The sequence below is a fragment of the Cherax quadricarinatus genome, chromosome 100 (genome assembly GCF_038502225.1).
Source record: "Cherax quadricarinatus isolate ZL_2023a chromosome 100, ASM3850222v1, whole genome shotgun sequence".
Taxonomy (NCBI): domain Eukaryota; kingdom Metazoa; phylum Arthropoda; class Malacostraca; order Decapoda; family Parastacidae; genus Cherax; species Cherax quadricarinatus.
In genome coordinates, this window is record NC_091391.1 from 2,542,059 (window position 1) to 2,565,273 (window position 23,215).

Here is a 23,215-nt window from a genome sequence, read left to right on the forward strand (position 1 = left end):
AAAGTATTATTCAGAGGGCTGAAGAGAGGTCATTGAGGTGGCTTGGTCATTTAGAGAGGATGGAGCAATAAAGAATGATTTGGAGGGTGTATAAATCTGTACTGGAAGGGAAGAGGGGCAGGGGTCATCCTAGGAAACAATGGAGGGAGGGGGTAAAAGAGGTTGTGTGTGTCAGGGGCCTGGACATACAGCAGGCAAGTGTGAGTGTGTTAGATAGGAGTGAATGGAGACGAATGTTTTTTGGGACCTGACGAGCTGTTGGAGTGTGAGCAGAGTAATATTTTGTGAAGGGATTCAGGGAAATCAGTTAGCTGGACTTGAGTCCTTGATGTGGGAAGTACAGTGCCTTCACTTTATAGGTGGGGTTTGCGATATTGACTGTCTGGAGTGACATCTATACTGTCATATCTGGGCACCTCTACAAGGACAGTGATTATGTGTGAATGATGAAGAAAGTGTTTCTTTTTCTGGGTCACCCTGCCTAGATGGGAGACGGCTGAAAAAAAAGAATACTTGTAAGGTATTTCTTATCAAACTTATGTCAGATTCAGTAGTTATTGCTCACAAAATCGTAATAACTCGATTGCAAACAAATCACTGAAAGGGTGGGGTTTGAACCAATGGCAGGTGAGTACTAAAATTCAGAGTCCAGTGTATACTGGTCTGTGAGTTTTAGCTCTCACCTGCCATGAGTTCAAACCCCACCTGCTCTATGATTAGATCAGTAGTCACTGCAAACTAAGTGTTTACATAAATTAGGTGAAACCATGAAGGGAACCAGTCACTAGTGGCAGTCCATAAGGCTCAGCTTTTGGCCTATTGTTGTTCATAATCTACATTACTGGCCATGATGAGGGAATAACAAGTGACACGGGTAAGTTCACCAAGGAGAATACCATTGACTTTCAGGCAGATTTGGATATACTAATGTCGCAGTGAGAAAAGTAGCAGATGCAGTTTTTTCTGGATAAGTGTCAAGACCTGAACCTTGGTAATGAAAATGACCTTCCTACTTAATAAAAATAATAATAATCTTTATTTCTACAGGTACACGATACAACTTATATAGACCATAGGTCAATTTTATCCCCAGTATGCGACAAACACCAGTCGACTAACACCTAGGTACCTATTTTACTGTTACGTGAACAGTGACAGTAGGTGTCTTAAGGAAACACGTCCTAATGTTTTCACTTGTACCGGGGATCGAACCATGGACCTCAGTGTGTGAGCTGAGTGTGCTAGCAATGTAGAACTTGGTCATGCAGGGTTTGAAAGGGGCTTGGAAGTCTTGGTAATAGAGGTCCGAAGCGAAGACACTAGTGCCTAGGTGTGTGCAATAAGGCTAACAGATTACTTGGACTTACTGTATCCCAAGAGGTATAAATAACAAATGTCCAAAGGTTATTTTACAGCTCTTTACATCACTAGTAAGCTCTCGCTTAAATACTTTAGAGAACTGGCACGTTGATAAGTGAGACACTTGTTTAACATTTAGGTATTGTTTCTCTGGAAACGTTTTGCCAGCAAGTAGCTTCTTCAGTCCAGTACAGAGAATGATGGAAGATGAGGAGGAGTTTGAGGTAATCAGTCCCTTCAACCTTAGGTATTAGGTTAGGTCTCCCTGAAATGCCTCGGCACGGTTGTGGTTTTCTTTGTACCGTCAAATTATGAAATGTAAACACATTATAACCTTTGCAAAGAAGTAAATTTTTGATTTTGATTTTTTGATTTGAGGTGATGTATTCCATCCATCAATCTTGATAGAAATGTGGCATATGGGCATATTTCACTTATTTTTATGCTTCAATGAGTATCACACTTTTTCTGTCTTATAAACATGCAAGATAAGCATGCACTATAAGAGACAACACAGTAAGTGTCAGGGGCCCAAGATTATTCAACTGCCTTCCAGCATACATAAGGGGAATTACCAATAGACCCTTGGCTGTCTTCAAGAAGGCTCTGGACAGGCACTTAAGACAATACCTGACGAGCCGGGTTGTGTTTTGTATGCCAGTTTGCGTGTGGCCAACAGTAACAGCCTGGTTGATCAGGCCATGATCCACCATGAGGCCTGGTCACAGACCGGGCCACAGGGGCATTGAATCCCAAAACCCTCTCCAGGTATATGTCTTGTTACTTCTTCTTACACTTAGGTCACACTACACATACACGTACAAGTGTATATATATACACCTCCAGGATTTCTTCTATTTTCTTACTAGTTCTTGTTCTTGTTTATTTCCTCTTATCTCCATGGGGAAGTGGAACAGAATTCTTCCTCCGTAAGCCATGTGTGTCGTAAGAGGCGACTAAAATGCCAGGAGCAAGGGCCTAGTAACCTCTTCTCCTGTATATATTACTAAATTTAAAAAGAGGAATATTTGTTTTTCTTTTTTGGCTGCCCTGTCTTGGTGAGATATGGCCGGTTTGTTGAAAGAATATGTGGGGTTAAGCATTTTTCTTATATCTGAAGTGCTAGAGCATCTTGAAACACTAAATACTATTAAAAAAACAACATTATGTATAACATTAATAACAACAACAGTAAAAAAAATCATAATTTGGCATCAGTAGACTGTGACATGCAAATATCACTGGTGCAGATATGCCTCTGTAGCTGACAAGCAATAATCATTTTGCCACATTCAACACAAGATAAAAGCATAAGTTTATATCAGATTCCATTAAATTTAGTCTCATTTGATTCATAAAATGCACTCTTTTAATCCATAAGATTTTTTTTTAAATCTTTTGATTCGGGAAATTTATTTTCCAGGTATGCTACAACTAAATGGTTAAAATATTGTTAAAAAACCCACTTGGTAAACTGTACTCTTGCATAATTTATTTTCAGTGATTATTATAGACAGTGATTATATGTAAATGATGGTGAAAGTGTTGAATGATGGTGAGAGTATTTTTCTTTTTTGGGTCACCCTGCCTAGGTGGGAGACAGTCCATCATGTTAAAAAAATAAACTATAAATTGTGTGGACAGTTCTGTATTAGGTATATGGTATACCTGGAGAGGGTTTCGGGGAGCAGCGCCCCTGTGGCCTGGTCTGAGACCAGGTCTTATGGTGGATCAGGGCCTGATCAACCAGGCTTTTACTGCTGGCTGAACGCAAATGGACGTAGGAACCACAGCCCAGCTGGTCAGGTACATACTAGCTTTAGATGCCTGTCCAGTGCCTTCTTGAAGATAGCCAGGGGTCTATTGGTAATCCCTCTTATGCATGCTGGGAGGCAGTTGAACAGTCTTGGGCCCTGACTCTTATTGTGTTGTCTCTTTGTACTCGTGACACCCCTGCTTTTCATTGGGGGAATGTTGCATCTCCTGCTGAGTCTTTTGCTTTCATAGAAAGTGATTTTTGTGTGCAAGTTTGGTACCAATCCCTCTAGGATTTTGCAAGTGTATATTAACATGTATCTCTCTCGCCTGCATTCCAGGGAATACAAATCAAGGGACTTCATCCGTTCCCAGTAATTTAGGTGCCTTACTGTACTTTAGTACTTTTTCTGCAGAGAATCATCCCTATTACTCCATTATATCAAGAGTGTATACAGGTATACTCCAGGTATACAGGTATACTCCAGGTATTTGCATTATATTTATGGTAGAAGAACAAGGGGCTAGTAATTTATTACTAAATGTAAAACAAAAAAAAGCTTTTGTTTCTTCATTTTTGGGCCGCCTGCCTTGGTGGGAGACGGCAGCTGCATTAAAAAAGAAATGGCATATACTGTACATACTTCACATTATGCGGTAAATGTCATGCTTATTTCAAATTTTATTTCTTTGCATAGTATACAATGTGAGAGTTACATGTTATAAAATACTGTTAAACACAAAGAAAGTTTCTAACATACTTGAGTATTTCAGGATGATTAATAGTAATGTTTACACACTACCTAAAACTAGACATAGGTTATGGGCTGGTAAATTTTAATTATTCATTATTTTACATTATTTGTGTGCTTGTTTAAAAGTTTTCAGTTCTCAAATATTTTTGTGACATTGCAGGTCCCTTGGAGATTGTAACGCTCGTTGCTGACTGTCCGTGGATGATCGTAGTTAATGACATTCGACATAACTTTTTCTATGCTTCGTTCATGACTTTCTTCCTATACCTTACTGATAAACATCTGGAGGTAAGACAGTGCTAGGCACTTCACAGTGCATGAAAAATACTCATATAAGAGCATGGATATCAGTGAAATCTGTTGATCTAAAACTGATTTAAGGGTTATTCAGCATTTTCATTATACAGACATTCCTCGGTATCCGCAGGGCACTGGTTCCAGACATCCCCCCCGTGGATACCAAAATCTGTGGATACTCAAGTCCCTAATATAAAATGGCATATAATCCATGCACATCCTCCCATATACTTTAAATCACCTCTAGATTACTTATAATACCTAATACATACAATGTAACTGCTATGTAAATAGTTGTAATACTGTATTGTTTTGGGCAGTGGTTTTCAACTGCTGGTCCGAAGAAATTTTCTGACGGTCCACAAAAAAATTATTGCTGGCGCCTCAGTCATGAATGGGACAGCACAGCTTGCGATGACGAGTACAGATACACACTTCATTTAGTGTTTAGTCAGTCTTGTGTCGAAAACACACATTAGTCACTTCCTTAGCAGTCTGTGAAATGTTTCACCTATTTTTCCCACTCTGCAGATGTCAAAAGGTTGAAAACCACTGGTATAGGGACTAATGATAACACTAAAACCTTGGTTCTCTCTTGATAACTCTCATGTGATGATGATTGCTGTATGGTGCCTACCATGCTGATATAGTGAGGTGACGAGAAGTGTGGCACTGTAGGTAAGCAATGAGATACCAGGGTAGCTCGAGCCTTTTCAGAGCATATTGGAAGGATCACCTATGTTGGAAGAACCAGGTTCTGATTGCAGATGTTTACACTTTGGAGGAGGGCACAATAATAGTAGTGTCAGGATCTCTGGAGGTTGAGCACTGAGAATCTTCAAGCGTTGAAGGTTGAGGCTTCACAATTGTAGATGATTTAGTTAGAAACATTGTTATAGGAAGCTGTTTCTTCTTTTTTTTTGCATCATCAAACAAGCCTTGCAGTGGTTGTAGGCACATTGTTATCCCTCGGGTGACACAGAGACTTCGTTCCGTTGAAGGATTGTACTCGAGGATCATGTCCTTTAACACTTGTGACTGTTGAAAAACTGCTTTAAATTTTTCAAGTGTTCAGACTGATGGTTCTGCCTCCTCTAAATCTTCTGCATCATCATCGTCTTTTGTAGAGGATTTCAGCAGATCTCTGCAAGCCGTACTAGTTCGGCACCAACCTTGAAAGGGTTAACTGTTATGGTGTTGATCTCTGCATCTCTGCTAGTACAGTACTCCGAATATTTTGAATTAAAAAAAAAAAGAGGGCAGTTTCCTGTGTGTAATGAGAAAACCAAAAAATTTAGTTAGTACTTTTCGAGATGTAAGTTGGCACTGGATGCTCATGTGATGGCAACATAGTCTTGCCGCTTGCAAAAATATTGCCGATATAACTTTTTTCTCATTTTTTAATTTATGTAGATTTTATGTTTTGATAATTACAAAATGTAATATATCTTGTGATTTTATAGCCAATCATTGTTCTGACAAATATTAGGTATGGAAATAGTAATCAATCAGTCACAAACACACTTGACAGGTGAGTACATGTCCACCTGTCTTGGCCACATAATTTTGTCTAGAAATACTGTACCTTGAAATTGAGCTCAAAGTAGCAGAAATGTTCAATTTTTGCCGACGTTTAAGAGTAAACAAAACACCACGCATCCAATACACGTCAACTGGTGAGTGTAATATTCTTTTACAAGTCCACTGATATTATTTACACAATTTTTACAATAATGCAGCAGTCTCCATAAGAGTAAATCTTCTATTTTTTGTGAGAATAAAAATTTAAAATGGAAAGCAAGAGTAATGTAAGAGGGGCCTGGCGACGAGACTAATGAACAGAGAAAATGTTATTTTAGTGCCAGGAATGTGTCTTGTTTATTCTGAGCGCTATTCTGAAATTGGCATCTTTTGAAATTTGCACGAAATTGGCCAAATTGCCAATTTCTGACCACTTTCTTGGGTAGTTGAAATCGGTAAATGGGTGGTTTGTTGTACTCAATTGATAGAACAAAGGGAGTTCTAGCAAAATAGCTATGATTTTAGTCCACTGGAACAATGGAATTCACTGAAAATAAGGCTCAAATTGGGCGAAAATGCCGATGCATAAATATCGCTAACTTCGCGAGAGCGTAATTTCATAAGTTTTCCACCAAATTTCATAATTTTGGTGTCAATACTATCGACAAAAAGATTCTCTATCATTTCATAAGATTTTTTTTTTTTTTTTTTTTTTTTTTTTTTTTTTTTTTTTTTTTTTTTTTTGGACAATTTTCTAATCCTGAGAGTGAGTTAAGGATCGGGGGTCTCGACCCTAAAAGGGTTAATACTAGGTCCTTCTTATTTGGTATAGTACTACTGGTCTCTCTTATCCTTGTGCCATCCTCTTCCTGTATCTCTCTTCTCCTTCCATCTTGTTGTTGGGGTTTATAGAGCTACTGACAGCTTAAATTGTATCTTGTTGTTGGTTTATAGAGTTGCTGACATCTTAAATTGTATCTTCTTCTTGTTGGTTGATAGAGCTACTGACAACTCAAATTTTTTCTTCTTGTAGGTTTATAGGGCTACTGACAGCTTATATTGTATCTTCTTTCTAGTGGTTTATAGGGCTACTGACAGCTTATATTGTATCTTCTTTCTAGTGGTTTATAGGGCTACTGACAGCTTATATTGTATCTTCTTTCTAGTGGTTTATAGGGCTACTGACAGCTTATGCCATATTGAGCTCTGCCTTGCAGTGTCCAGGGAAGAACTCTCATCCAAACTGAAAGTAAGATGACTTGCAGACGTGTATTCCTCACTTTCATCTCTTTCTTCCACTTCCTCATTTTCTTGAATTGATGTTATATTCTTTTCATTTATCTTTGCAGCCTGGCAAGTTGTGTCCACATGCCAAGAAAGCCATCAACATAAGCATCCGGTCTGGGAGTCTGGCCATCTTGATCGTGGACATGATAGAACACCTGGTCAACATGGAGCATCCTCTGGCAGTAACATTTGAGAGTATGCACTTAAACATGTCCATGCTATTCTTTGCTATGTTGGGTTGCTACCTCACCTGCATCACCGTCAGGACCTGCTCGGTGAGCATCTCTCATTGCTGACCTCACTTTATCACATGCCTATAGGTAGGCTTGCCATATGTCCTGTTTTGACCAGGATTGTCCCAGTTTGAAAGTCCTGTCCTGAAGTCCCTGTTAGTTTGTCATTTTGTCCTGGACAGAAACATCACTGATGATCAATGTATGGTGTCAGGAAAGAGGTAGAATGACTGAATATACAGTGGACCTCTGGTATTCGATATTAATCCGTTCCTGAGAGCTCATCGAATACCGATAATATCGAAAACCGAATCAATTTTCCTCATAAGAAATAATGGAAATCAAATTAATCCGTGCAAGACACCCAAAAGTATGAAAAAAAAAATTTTTTACTACATGAAATATTAAGTTTAATGCAATAGAATAATTACAATAACAATAAAATAATTGACACTTACCTTTAACCCTTTCAGGGTCCAAGGCCCAAATCTGGAGTCACGCACCAGTGTCCAAGAATTTTCAAAAAAAAAATTTGTTATTTTTTCTTATGAAATCGTAGAGAATCTTTTTGTGAAGGTAATAAAACAAAAAGTACGAAATTTGGTGGAAAATTGACGAAATTATGCTCTCGCGAATTTTGATGTGTCAGCGATATTTACAAATCGGCGATTTTGCCGACTTTGACTCCCATTTTAGGCCAATTACATTATTCCAATCAACCAAATTCTTAGCTATTTCACTAGTATTACTTCTATTCTATCGATTGAGCACAAGAAATTGCCAAGTCAACTGTTTCAACTACAAAATAAAGTGATCGGAAATTGTTAATTTGGCCAATTTAACACAAAGTTCAAAATATTCCAATTTCAAAATAGGGTCCAGAATGAACAATGTAGGCATTCCTGGCACTAAACTAACATTTCCTCTGTTCATTAGTTATGTTTTGAGGCTTTACAAATAAATTCCATTTTGATTTTTTATTCACATAATGAATTTTTATTCACACCAAAAAATAGAAGATTTACTGTTATGCAATACTGTAATAATTGTATAAATATCATCACCATATTTGTGAATGTATATTAGACCCACCAGCTGACGTGTATTAGACATGTGAGGTCGTTTGTTTACTCTTGAATATCGGCAAAAATTTAACATTTCTGCTACTTTGAGCTCAGTTTCAAGCCATTTCCAGTGCTAAAACCAATCAAAATCATCTCTATTTCTGTAATATGTCTTCCATTCTATCAAATGAGACCAAGAAATCGCAAATACAACTATAAAAAACATACGAAAAAACACTGCAAAGTTGCTGTTTTAATCGAAAAATCATGATTTCATTTTTTTTCTCTCATTATACACAGTGTGCTGCAGGATCTGTTTTATGTGGTGCACACATACCACATAGATGTATTCTCTCATATCTAGGCCCAAATGTACCACTCACAGTTTATCAGAGTGAGCTGAGCTCATGGCGTAGATCTACGGTTTGGACCCTGAACGTAAAGCCGTAGATCTACGGGACGGACCCATGTCTGACAACCCATCAGTCTGGAAAGGAGTGTTGAACACAGGCAAGACAGGACATGAAAGGGTTAATGAAGATCTGGTGATGATTGATGGGATGGGAGGAGGGGAGAGGTGTTAGTGTTTAGAAGGGGAATCCCCTTCCATTAGGACTTGAGGTAGCAAGTCCTTTTCCGGGGTTACTTCCCTTCTTCTTTTAATGCCACTAGGACCAGCTTGAGAGTCACTGGACTTCTGTCGCACAACATAACTGGCAGCCTTACCATGCCTAATCACACTATGTATGCCACTTTCTTCTTTCAACACACCAGCCGTATCCCACCGAGGCGGGGTGGCCCAAAAGGAAAAATGAAAGTTTCTCCTTTTACATTTAGTAATATATACAGGAGAAGAGGTTAGTAGCACCATGCTCCCAGCATTTTAGTCGCCTCTTACAACATGCATGGCTTACGGAGGAAGAATTCTGTTCCACTTCCCCATGGAGATAAGAGGAAATAAACAAGAACTAGAAAGAAAATAAAAGAAAACCCAGAGGGGTGTGTATATATATGCTTGTACATGTATGTGTAGTGTGACCTAAGTGTAAGTAGAAGTAGCAAGACGTACCTGAAATCTTGCATGTTTATGAGACAGAAAAAAGGACACCAGCAATCCTACAATTATGTAAAATAATTACAGGCTTTCGTTTTACACTCACTTGGCAGGACGGTAGTACCTCCCTGGGCGGTTGCTGTCTACCAACCTACTACCTAGGATGTATGCCACTACGATTCTTAAATCTTTCAAACCAACCTTTGCTGGCCTTAAATTCACTCACATCACCACTAGTTGCTGGCAATTTCTTTACCAAATCGTCATGCAACTGCCTAGCCTTTTCACAAATGATCGCTTGAGAGATGCTATCTCCTGCTATCTGTTTTTCATTTATCCACACCAATAACAATCTCTCAACGTTTTCTAATACTTGCGGTCGCTGTTTCGTAATCACAGTTGCACCTTTTGCAAGAACAGCTTCCTTGATTGCCGTTTTCCTGGTCACTATAGTAGAGATGGTTGATTGGGGTTTATTGTACAACCTGACCAGCTCCGACACACGCACTCCACTTTCGTACTTTGCAATTATCTCTTTCTTCATTTCATAAGTCATTAGCGACTTTTTTCTCGAAGGGTTGGCACTAGAAGCTTTCTTGGGGCCCATGGTGACTTATTTTGCAGAAACAAGCACCAAACACAGTGATAATATGGATAATATGGAATGTACCGAATGTATCCTTAGATGCGCGCACACTGGCTGGCTTGTAAACACTAGCACACACGGGGCAGTTCAGGCCAAACGTGGACAGGTCTCGTATGAATCGTATTGAATACTGAGGAAAAAATTTTTGCGTTAAAATGCATCGAAAACCGGATTTATCGAATACCGATGACATCGAATACCGGGGGTCCACTGTACAGTAAAAGAGCAATTGTACTCAAAATAAACATTGATTTAAGTTGCTGTGAGTTTTATGAGGAAAAAAATAAGCCATTACCAAGGAAGGTTCATTCTAGTGAGATATACAAATGATTCTCCAGAGAGTGATTCCATACGTTCTTCTTTTTGTTCTTTTTCACTCTGTAGTGCTTGAGGAACTGGTACTTTGTAGCTCTTAATTGCTCACATTAGAGAAAATATTCCTACTTCATATTTCATGTATATTTTTTTCAAAAGCTTAAAAATGTTCCAGTTTCAGTCAAAGAAATTATGGTAAGCCTACCTGGAGGTCATGTACATGTGTCGTGTGAATATTATGCAAAGATTTCAAAGCTAGAGATTGGAAGGTGTGGGGTTACTAGACGTGTGATTCAGAGGATTGTTGACAATTTAGTGTGGTGCTTAGGCATTTAGAGAGAACTGAGCAAAACAGGGAGAAGGAGGGCTAAGGGTCACCACAGAGAGAGATGGAGACACAGAGTAATGGAGGTTTTAACCCTTAAGCTGCCCATAGCTCCCAAGTTAAAAGCCCCTTCTGTGTCTTTTATTATTACATTTTTTTCTTTATCTTTCTAAAGTTTTTTAACACACTGGCTGTCTCCCACTGAGGTATGATGAGCTAAAAAAGGAGAAATACTTTCATCATCACTCACTCCATTTCTGTCTTGCCAGAAGGGTGCCAGTACTAAAGTTCAAAACTGTAAATATCCCTTCCCCTTCTTCAGAGTACAGGTACTGTACTTCCCACTTCCAGAACTGTAACATCCTCACTCATCCTTCAGAGTACAGGTACTGTACTTCCCACCTCCAGGACTGTAACATTCTCACTCATCCTTCAGAGTACAGGTACTGTACTTCCCACCTCCAGGATTGTAACATCCTCACTCATCCTTCAGAGTACAGGTACTGTACTTCCCACTTCCAGAACTGTAACATCCTCACTCATCCTTCAGAGTACAGGTACTGTACTTCCCACTTCCAGAACTGTAACATCCTCACTCATCCTTCAGAGTACAGGTACTGTACTTCCCACCTCCAGGACTGTAACATTCTCACTCATCCTTCAGAGTACAGGTACTGTACTTCCCACTTCCAGAACTGTAACATCCTCACTCATCCTTCAGAGTACAGGTACTGTACTTCCCACCTCCAGAACTGTAACATCCTCACTCATCCTTCAGAGTACAGGTACTGTACTTCCCACCTCCAGAACTGTAACATCCTCACTCATCCTTCAGAGTACAGGTACTGTACTTCCCACCTCCAGGATTGTAACATCCTCACTCATCCTTCAGAGTACAGGTACTGTACTTCCCACTTCCAGAACTGTAACATCCTCACTCATCCTTCAGAGTACAGGTACTGTACTTCCCACTTCCAGAACTGTAACATCCTCACTCATCCTTCAGAGTACAGGTACTGTACTTCCCACCTCCAGGACTGTAACATTCTCACTCATCCTTCAGAGTACAGGTACTGTACTTCCCACTTCCAGAACTGTAACATCCTCACTCATCCTTCAGAGTACAGGTACTGTACTTCCCACCTCCAGGACTGTAACATTCTCACTCATCCTTCAGAGTACAGGTACTGTACTTCCCACCTCCAGAACTGTAACATCCTCACTCATCCTTCAGAGTACAGGTACTGTACTTCCCACCTCCAGAACTGTAACATCCTCACTCATCCTTCAGAGTACAGGCACTGTACTTCCCACCTCCAGAACTGTAACATCCTCACTCATCCTTCAGAGTACAGGCACTATACTTCCCACCTCCAGAACTGTAACATCCTCACTCATCCTTCAGAGTACAGGTACTGTACTTCCCACCTCCAGAACTGTAACATCCTCACTCATCCTTCAGAGTACAGGCACTGTACTTCCCACCTCCAGGACTCAAGTCCATAATGATGCCAAAAATCGAAAATTTGGTGTAAGGCCCATTGAATTACACAGGTGTAAAGTTGGAGGTCATGGATCACTTCATTCAACATCTATTTTGCCCACTTTGAGACCTATTCAAGTGCTCAAATTTACTCAACTCATGGCTCTTTCACTATTATGCCTATTTAACCATCAGAACTAGATGTTCATAATTTGACCAGATTTACAGTAAAGCAAACACCATGGACATTCCAGCCACTAAAGTTACCATAACATTGTGACCAGGACTGTTACAGTAACATTGTGACCAAGACTGTTACAGTAACATTGTGATCTGAACCGTTACAGTAACATTGTGACCCGGACTGTTACAGTAACATTGTGACCAGGACTGTTACAGTAACATTGTGACCAGGACTGTTACAGTAACATTGTGACCAGGACTGTTACAGTAACATTGTGACCAGGACTGTTACAGTAACATTGTGACCAAGACTGTTACAGTAACATTGTGATCTGAACCGTTACAGTAACATTGTGACCCGGACTGTTACAGTAACATTGTGACCAGGACTGTTACAGTAACATTGTGACCAGGACTGTTACAGTAACATTGTGACCAGGACTGTTACAGTAACATTGTGACCAGGACTGTTACAGTAACATTGTGACCAAGACTGTTACAGTAACATTGTGATCTGAACCGTTACAGTAACAGTGTGACCCAGACTGTTACAGTAACATTGTGACCAGGACTGTTACAGTAACATTGTGCCAAGGACTGTTACAGTAACATTGTGACCAAGACTGTTACAGTAACATTGTGATCTGAACCGTTACAGTAACATTGTGACCAGGACTGTTACAGTAACATTGTGCCCAGGACTGTTACAGTAACATTGTGACCAGGACTGTTACAGTAACATTGTGCTGAGGACTGTTACAGTAACATTGTGACCAAGACTGTTACAGTAGCATTGTGATCTGAACCGTTACAGTAACATTGTGACCAGGACTGTTACAGTAACATTGTGCCCAGGACTGTTACAGTAACATTGTGCCCAGGACTGTTACAGTAACATTGTGACCCGGACTGTTACAGTAACATTGTGCCCAGGACTGTTACAGTAACATTGTGACCAGGACTGTTACAGTAACATTGTGTCCAGGACTGTTACAGTAACATTGTGACCAGAACTGTTACAGTAACATTGTGCCCAGGACTGTTACAGTAACATTGTGACCAGGACTGTTACAGTAACAATGTGTCCAGGACTTACAGTAACATTGTGACCAGGACTGTTACAGTAACATTGTGCCCAGGACTGTTACAGTAACATTGTGACCAGGACTGTTACAGTAACATTGTGACCAGGACTGTTACAGTAACATTGTGCCCAGGACTGTTACAGTAACAATGTGACCAGGACTGTTACAGTAACATTGTGCCCAGGACTGTTACAGTAACAATGTGACCAGGACTGTTACAGTAACATTGTGATCAGGACTGTTACAGTAACAATGTGACCAGGACTGTTACAGTAACATTGTGCCCAGGACTGTTACAGTAACATTATGCCCAGGACTGTTACAGTAACAATGTGACCAGGACTGTTATAGTAACATTGTGCCCATGACTGTTACAGTAACATTGTGCCCAGGACTGTTACAGTAACAATGTGACCAGGACTGTTACAGTAACATTGTGCCCAGGACTGTTACAGTAACATTGTGCCCAGGACTGTTACAGTAACATTGTGACCAGGACTGTTACAGTAACATTGTGCCCAGGACTGTTACAGTAACATTATGCCCAGGGCTGTTACAGTAACATTGTGACCAGGACTGTTACAGTAACATTGTGCCCAGGACTGTTACAGTAACATTGTGCCCAGGACTGTTACAGTAACATTGTGCCCAGGACTGTTACAGTAACATTGTGCCCAGGACTGTTACAGTAACATTGTGCCCAGGACTGTTACAGTAGCATTGTGCCCAGGACTGTTACAGTAACATTGTGCCCAGGACTGTTACAGTAACATTGTGCCCAGGACTGTTGCAGTAACAATGTGACCAGGACTGTTACAGTAACATTGTGCCCTGGACTGTTACAGTAACATTGTGACCAGGACTGTTACAGTAACATTGTGCCGAGGACTGTTACAGTAACATTGTGACCAAGACTGTTACAGTAACATTGTGATCTGAACCGTTACAGTAACATTGTGACCAGGACTGTTACAGTAACATTGTGACCAAGACTGTTACAGTAACATTGTGATCTGAACCGTTACAGTAACATTGTGACCAGGACTGTTACAGTAACATTGTGCCCAGGACTGTTACAGTAACATTATGCCCAGGAGTGTTACAGTAACAATGTGACCAGGACTGTTATAGTAACATTGTGACCAGGACTGTTACAGTAACAATGTGACCAGGACTGTTACAGTAACATTGTGCCCAGGACTGTTACAGTAACATTATGCCCAGGACTGTTACAGTAACAATGTGACCAGGACTGTTATAGTAACATTGTGCCCATGACTGTTACAGTAACATTGTGATCTGAACCGTTACAGTAACATTGTGACCAGGACTGTTACAGTAACATTGTGCCCAGGACTGTTACAGTAACATTATGCCCAGGACTGTTACAGTAACAATGTGACCAGGACTGTTATAGTAACATTGTGCCCATGACTGTTACAGTAACATTGTGATCTGAACCGTTACAGTAACATTGTGACCAGGACTGTTACAGTAACATTGTGCCCAGGACTGTTACAGTAACATTGTGCCCAGGACTGTTACAGTAACATTGTGCCCATGACTGTTACAGTAACATTGTGCCCAGGACTGTTACAGTAACATTGTGACCAGGACTGTTACAGTAACATTGTGACCAGGACTGTTACAGTAACATTGTGACCAGGACTGTTACAGTAACATTGTGCCCAGGACTGTTACAGTAACATTGTGCCAAGGACTGTTACAGTAACATTGTGCCCAGGACTGTTACAGTAACATTGTGACCAGGACTGTTACAGTAACATTGTTCCCAGGACTGTTACAGTAACATTGTGCCCAGGACTGTTACAGTAACATTGTGACCTGGACTGTTACAGTAACATTGTGACCAGGACTGTTACAGTAACATCGTGCCCAGGACTGTTACAGTAACATTGTGCCCAGGACTGTTACAGTAACATTGTGACCTGGACTGTTACAGTAACATTGTGACCAGGACTGTTACAGTAACATTGTGTCCAGGACTGTTACAGTAACATTGTGACCAGGACTGTTACAGTAACATTGTGACCAGGACTGTTACAGTAACATTGTGACCAGGAATGTTACAGTAACATTGTTCCCAGGACTGTTACAGTAACATTGTGCCCAGGACTGTTACAGTAACATTGTGACCAGGACTGTTACAGTAACATTGTGACCAGGACTGTTACAGTAACATTGTGACCAGGACTGTTACAGTAACATTGTGACCAGGACTGTTACAGTAACATTGTGACCAGGACTGTTACAGTAACATTGTGACCAGGACTGTTACAGTAACATTGTGACCAGGACTGTTACAGTAACATTGTGACCAGGACTGTTACAGTAACATTGTGACCAGGACTGTTACAGTAACATTGTGACCAGGACTGTTACAGTAACATTGTGCCCAGGACTGTTACAGTAACATTGTGCCAAGGACTGTTACAGTAACATTGTGCCCAGGACTGTTACAGTAACATTGTGACCAGGACTGTTACAGTAACATTGTTCCCAGGACTGTTACAGTAACATTGTGCCCAGGACTGTTACAGTAACATTGTGACCCGGACTGTTACAGTAACATTGTGACCAGGACTGTTACAGTAACATCGTGCCCATGACTGTTACAGTAACATTGTGCCCAGGACTGTTACAGTAACATTGTGACCAGGACTGTTACAGTAACATTGTGCCCAGGACTGTTACAGTAACATTGTGCCCAGGACTGTTACAGTAACAATGTGACCAGGACTGTTACAGTAACAATGTGCCCAGGACTGTTACAGTAACAATGTGACCAGGACTGTTACAGTAACAATGTGACTAGGACTGTTACAGTAACAATGTGACCAGGACTGTTACAGTAACATTGTGACCAGGACTGTTACAGTAACATTGTGACCAGAACTGTTACAGTAACATTGTGCCCAGGACTGTTACAGTAACAATGTGACCAGGACTGTTACAGTAACAATGTGACCAGGACTGCTACAGTAACATTGTGCCCAGGACTGTTACAGTAACAATGTGACCAGGACTGTTACAGTAACATTGTGCCCAGGACTGTTACAGTAACAATGTGACCAGGACTGTTACAGTAACATTGTGCCCAGGACTGTTACAGTAACATTGTGCCCAGGACTGTTACAGTAACATTGTGCCCAGGACTGTTACAGTAACATTGTTCCCAGGACTGTTACAGTAACATTGTGCCCAGGACTGTTACAGTAACATTGTGCCCAGGACTGTTACAGTAACATTGTGCCCAGGACTGTTACAGTAACATTGTGACCAGGACTGTTACAGTAACATTGTGACCAGGACTGTTACAGTAACATTGTGCCCAGGACTGTTACAGTAACATTGTGACCAGGACTGTTACAGTAACATTGTGCCCAGGACTGTTACAGTAACATTGTGCCCAGGACTGTTACAGTAGCATTGTGCCCAGGACTGTTACAGTAACATTGTGCCCAGGGCTGTTACAGTAACATTGTGCCCAGGACTGTTACAGTAACATTGTGCCGAGGACTGTTACAGTAACATTGTGCCCAGGACTGTTACAGTAACATTGTGACCAGGACTGTTACAGTAACATTGTGACCAGGACTGTTACAGTAACATTGTGCCCAGGACTGTTACAGTAACATTGTGCCGAGGACTGTTACAGTAACATTGTGCCCAGGACTGTTACAGTAACATTGTGACCAGGACTGTTACAGTAACATTGTGCCCAGGACTGTTACAGTAACATTGTGACCAGGACTGTTACAGTAACATTGTGACCAGGACTGTTACAGTAACATTGTGACCAGGACTGTTACAGTAACATTGTGACCAGGACTGTTACAGTAACATTGTGACCAGGACTGTTACAGTAACATTGTGACCAGGACTGTTACAGTAACATTGTGACCAGGACTGTTACAGTAACATTGTGCCCAGGACTGTTACAGTAACAATGTGACCAGGACTGTTACAGTAACATCGTGACCAGTAACACCGTGTCGCACTGTTTGTGAACACTGTCTCTGTCAGGATCCCCAGAATTAAAACTGCTGACGATATAGGAATTTTAAAAAATTCTTTGAAATGGTAGAGATTATTTTTCTGAAGGTAATGATGACGAAAATATGGAAGCAAGATGTCTTTTGGACTTGTTGTGCTGTTAGAGTGTGAGCACTCTCAGGATTCGGGGAAACTGGTTAGCTAGACTTGAGTCCTGGAGGTGTGAAGTACAGTGCCTGCACTCTGAAGGAGGAGTGGGGATATTGCAGCTCAGAAGGGCATCTGAGCTGTGATGTCAGTATGCTTCTGGCATGACTGATATTAAATAAATGACAGTGAATGTGTTTTCTCTGATATTTATCACCCTACCTTAGTGGGGACGACCATTGTGGTAAATAAGTACGGTTGTGCATTATTCTTGATCATATTGAAGGTGAAGGTTGTTCTTAAGGGTTAACACCCCCATGGCCCAGTTCCAGACTAGGCCTACTGGTGAATGAAGGTCTAATTAACCAGGCTGTTATTGCTGGCCACATGCAGTCCAATGTATCAACCATAACCCATATGATCAGAAATTGACTCTAGGAACTTATCCAGTCCTATCTGAAAGATAGCTAGGGGTCTATTGGTAATCCCCTTTATATATGATGGGAGGCTGCTGAAGTCTTGGGCCCCTTACACTTACTGTGTTTTCTCTCAGTACACTCATAATAATAATAATTCTCCATGGGGAAGTGGAACAGAATTCTTCCTCCGTAAGCCATGCGTGTTGTAAGAGGCGACTAAAATGCCGGGAGCATGGGGCTAGTAACCTCTTCTCCCGTATAAATTACTAAATTTAAAAAGAGAAACTTTCGTTTTTCTTTTTGGGCCTCCCTGCCTTGGTGGGATGCGGCCAGTTTGTTGAAAGAATAATAATAATAATAATAATTTTATTTCTACATGTACAAGGTATACAGGCCTAACTGACATCAGTAACATATTACTACATATACAGCCCGCTTGTTATGCTGAGCATTTTGGGTAAATTAGGTGAGTTCTGTCCCAGGATGCAACCCACACCAGTCAACTAATACCCAGGTACCCATTATATTGATGGGTGAACATGGACACCAGGTGTCTTGTGGAAACATGTCCTAATGTTTCTTGCCATACCAGGGAAGTGATCCCCAGACTTCAGTGTGTGAGCTGAGTGTATTAGCAATCGAGCTATGGGACACCCCTGCTTGTCGTTGGAGGTTCTTCCACTGTCTGTTGTGCCTCTTGCTTTCATAGAGAGAGAGAGTTCTGTTGGCATCTTTGTGATCAGTCTATGTAGCATTTTTTCAAGAGTAAATTATAATGTATCTTGTCTTCATTGCAAGGCATACAGGTCAAGTAGCTTTGAACTTTACCAGTATTCAGTATTTTAGATGATTGACTGAAATTATACATACAGTGAAGGTTCTATGTATATTCTGCAGTTTCACCTGTCATAACATGAGAACACAAGTAACTTAAAGAGGGTCATCATTGTCTTGACATCCCTTGTTTTGAAGGTTCTTGTTATCCCTCCTATCATTTTCTTCATGGTTATGATTCTTTAAAGTGAGATCCTCCGACATTATCACTCCTACGTCCTTCATGCTAGTTTTCCACTCTATTGTGTGGATTTATACTCTGTTCTAGCTTATATTTCCTCAATTTTTTTTTACAGTGGAGTACTCAGATTTGTCCTCATTCAACATCATATTATTTTCTCCTACCCACTGGAAAACTTAGTTTATATCCACTTGGAGGTTTGCTGTGTCCTCGGTGGATATCACTAATGCAACTTTTAGTATCATCTTCAAAGATGATATGATGCTTTGATTGATATCACTGTCTTTATCAGATATGAGGATAAGAAAAAGTATGGGGGGAGGGTACTGTGCCATGGGGGATCAGAGCTGTTCTCTGTGGCAGACTCTTAACTTTATTGTCTGTTACTCTTTGTGTTATTTTTGTTAGAAAATTAAAAAGTTATCTGCCCACTTTTTCAGTTACTCCTTTTGCATGTATTTTGTGCACTATTACACCATAATCGCACTTGTCAAAGGTTTTTGCAAAGTTTGTGTATACTACATCTGCATTTTATTTGTTTTCCAGTGCATCCAAGACCATGTAGTTGTGAGAGACAGGAGCAACCCATTCTAAACTCATGCTGCCCTGGGATGTGAAATTGTTGTGAGTCCACGTGGTTAGCAATCTTGTTGCTTAAAACTTTTAAAGATATTTATAATGTGGGACATTAGTTCTGTCAGTCTATAATTCTTTGCTATTGCTTTGCTGCCACCTCTTTGGAGTGGAGCTATATCTGTTGTTTTTAATGACTGTGGGATGACCCCTATGTATAGTCTCTCTAGTGAATATTGAAGGTATGTAATAGGGAGTTACTTGATGAACATGGAGTTCCATGAGTCTGGGTCTTTAACAGAGTGCAAGAGATTGTTGTTTAAGGGTTTTCCAAAGTAAAGTGAGGTTAATAAACAAGACACATGTGCAACATTTTGGTATCTTTATTCAGGAAATGTTTCACCATCCAGTGGCTTCTTCAGTCTAGTGCAGAGAACGGTGGAAGATGAGGAGTTTGAGGTAATCAGTCACTCAACCTGGAGTCAATGTGTGCAGTCTATCAGTCTTGATAAAAATACAGCATATTCACAGAGATGGATCTCATATACTGCTGATAGATGAGGTGGAGTCACCAGTGTAAAAACCCACTAATGGAAGTAGGTCGTACCTATAGATTAGGCAAACACTGAAGAATTCCCCGGATCAAGATTCCAAGATGGAGAAACCATTGTATGGTGAAATGTTTCCAGAATAAAGATACCCAAATGTTGCACAAGTGTCTTGTTTATCAACCTGTTGCTTTTCTGAATAATTTATTCATAAAGTAGGGTTAGGGTTTTGTCCGAAGTTTTGTAAACGTTGACAAGAATTTGAGTTGAACTTGTTCATGAAGAATTTGTTCAGATTGTCAACATTTAGTCTGAGAAATAGCTCGCTGAACATAATCATATTGAAATTTTAGTATTTCACTCATTTTTTTGCTGACATCAGTGTAAGTTCCATCTTGGAGCAAGAGGTCAGTGCTTGATGTGGCATTTGCCATGGACTTGGCATGTGAAAAGAAGTATTTTATATTTCAATTCATCAATTGCTTTTAGCTTTCTCTCCTGGAACTCTGGATAATTAATTTATTCAGCTTGAGTTGAAGATCCTGTGTATCTCTAGCCACTACTTCCTTTCACACTTCAGATAGTCTAACACACTTGAGAACTTCTGTGATTCTTTGTCTTCACCTGTAAACAGTGTATCTCTCACTTTCTTTAGTGGTATTTGCCTTGATTATGCTTCTAGTGCCCCTGAGTGAATTCTTTTTAGACACTGGTTTGGGTCCAGGGTGTTTCATCAAGGCCATGACTTATTTCATCCCAATAAATAATGAATTTGGTGAAAACACCCTCATGACTGTTTTTATTTTGTTGGTCAAGACCCATGTATATATAGATCTGAACTTCAATTTGATTATGATCTGAATTTACTGTCTTAGACGTGGTTATATTTTGTGCCAGATGATCGTGATTTGTGAATATAATGCCAAGGGTATTTTTTTTAGTCTTGTCATTTACACTTCATGATGACTTAAGACAAATATATTACTGAGTTCTACCCCCATCCTTGTGTGCTTTTGGTCCTACTCCTTGTGGGCTCTTAGCTCTCCTGCAGTGCTCCTTTATCTTGTCCTTAGACTGACCTGACTTCTACTACTACCACTATGACCACCACTCCATTTCTAGTACTATTGCTACTATTACTTTTACCCCCCTTCACCCTTCCCTCCCCTTCCTAATTCTTGTGCCACTAAAACTACTCCCTACTTTCTACTTCCACTGCCAGCCTTACCACTACTACTAATTTGTCGTCCTCTCTTGGTTCTGTCCTTGTCTCCCTTTACCTATATGTACTGGCTCTCTCACTCTTTTGTGTTAGTGTAACTTTGTAAATGGTCCAAGTCGGACCAAAGCATCATCGTAAGCTTCTCCTATGTGCGGGTTGTCTGCGTATTCAATAGTTTCATTGCGTGGGAATGTTCATCTGTTCTGCCTTCAGGGATTATTATTGCTATTACAATATTTGCAACATTGTTCTGTCTACATATGTCTTAAATTCCAATCTCCGAGCAATGAGATAATTGGGGCTGAAGCCGAGAGATTTTCCAGATAGTACTGAATTTTGAGTGGCTGGTCCTTCAGCCATAGATAAGGTGTAACTGGTAGCTTGCATTTAACAATATTAACTTGGTTTAGTTCTCAGATCCTAATACCAATACTTCATCTATTTCATTTGTGGTGTTTTATAACTCTATATAAAAAAGAAACTCTGTTATAGAGATCAGCACTTTCCCTGACATATAGATCAGCTCCCCCCATCCCATATGTTGCCTTTTTTCTCTCACTGGTTGTCTCCCACCAAGACCGGCTGACCCGAAAAACACAAAATGTAAAGTTTTTTTTGTCTACACTTAGTAATAGCCTGTTCTTTTTATTGCATCTAATTGGGTAGCTTTGGGGAAGGGCTGGACAGATGCATGGTTGGGAATGGGTGTGTTTGAGAAGAACCTGCCTTGTATGGGCCAGTAAGCCTGCTGTAGTGTTCCTCCATTCTTATGTACTTAATTAAGTTACACCTGGGTATTTATGTCCGTTGTCAAAGTGGTCTTTTGTGTAGGCCTGTGTGAAAACTGCAAATATTGTAATCTAGAATTCTAAGATATAAAGTGAGCTAATGATAGTAAGATGCTTAGTACCTAAATAAGAAGTCACAGTTTTTTTTACATTATGGCAGGAGGATGATTTAGTATTGTGGCCTGACTAGGGAAGATAGCAAGTTTATACTGAGTGTCTGATAACATTTAAAGATGAGCATCTAATGGATAAACCAAAGGACGGGTGAGAGGTTCCAACTATGGTCCCAAAATTGACAGGTCCATTCCTCTACTGCTTCTGTTACTGGTAGCTTAAGCGGTAGAGTGATGAACGTGTCAGTTTTGTTACCACGGTTTGAGCCTCTCATCCATCCTTTTATTTATTCATTGACAGTTGTTTGTTATGACTTAATCTGAGTTTGTGAGTGCTTGAGTTTACATAAGTTTTATCCCACAGTTTTGTTCTTTATTCCTTCATGCTACATACTTCAGGCACTGGTGACTATTGCAAAGAAAGGACCAGCTTATGAAGAAGAAAGAAGCTGTCAGGAAGTGGTAGTTCTGATTATCACTTGGATCTGTTTTGCTCTGAGTGCAGCTGATTTTATCATCAAACGTGTAAGTTAATTCTAGCTGATCATATTTTGTAATGAGTTGTGTACGGTGGAACCTCAGTGTTCAGATGTACCAGATCTCGAATGAACTGGAGTCCGAACAATTTTGTTCAGAAAAGACTGGCCAGGTCTTTGAATGTTTTACTAGTGTCCAAATGCACTGACTTGTTTACAATTCAGTAATATGAAACTTTACAGGAAAGCCCTGTTTCAAAAGTGCTTTGAAGTAACCTCTGACATTGACCTGACTCTGAGACTTTTGGAAGAGTCAGTTCAACCTCCAGTGTGTGAGGCTGATAAAGCTTGGAAAATACTGTTTTGGACATTCAAACACCATCTTGGAACCAGTTAAGTTCAAACACCAGGGTTCCCCTGTATAATGTATCAAAGTTAAGTCTTTGCTAATATTATGTATACCACATAGTATTCCTTAGTTATGTTATTATTTATGTACATAACCTTTTATGTTGTGTTCTGAAGAGCTGTCTAA

The 23,215-nt window shown here is 40.2% G+C and overlaps 1 protein-coding gene across 2 annotated transcripts in view; it reads left to right on the plus strand.

Annotated features, from left to right (window-relative positions):
• Nucleotides 1–23,215, plus strand: part of LOC128704689 (protein wntless-like) — an 88,153-nt gene that overhangs the window by 24,906 nt on the left and 40,032 nt on the right. The window contains exons 6-9 of one of the 2 annotated variants that reach the window (XM_070079594.1): nucleotides 4,030–4,157; nucleotides 7,037–7,249; nucleotides 19,507–19,584; nucleotides 22,604–22,729. In XM_070079594.1, the coding sequence (XP_069935695.1) occupies nucleotides 4,030–4,157; nucleotides 7,037–7,249; nucleotides 19,507–19,554 (389 nt within the window). In that variant the 3' untranslated portion in view covers nucleotides 19,555–19,584; nucleotides 22,604–22,729. Of the gene's footprint in view, nucleotides 1–4,029; nucleotides 4,158–7,036; nucleotides 7,250–19,506; nucleotides 19,585–22,603; nucleotides 22,730–23,215 lie in introns of those variants that run through there. The other variant, XM_053799837.2, reaches the window with a different exon arrangement.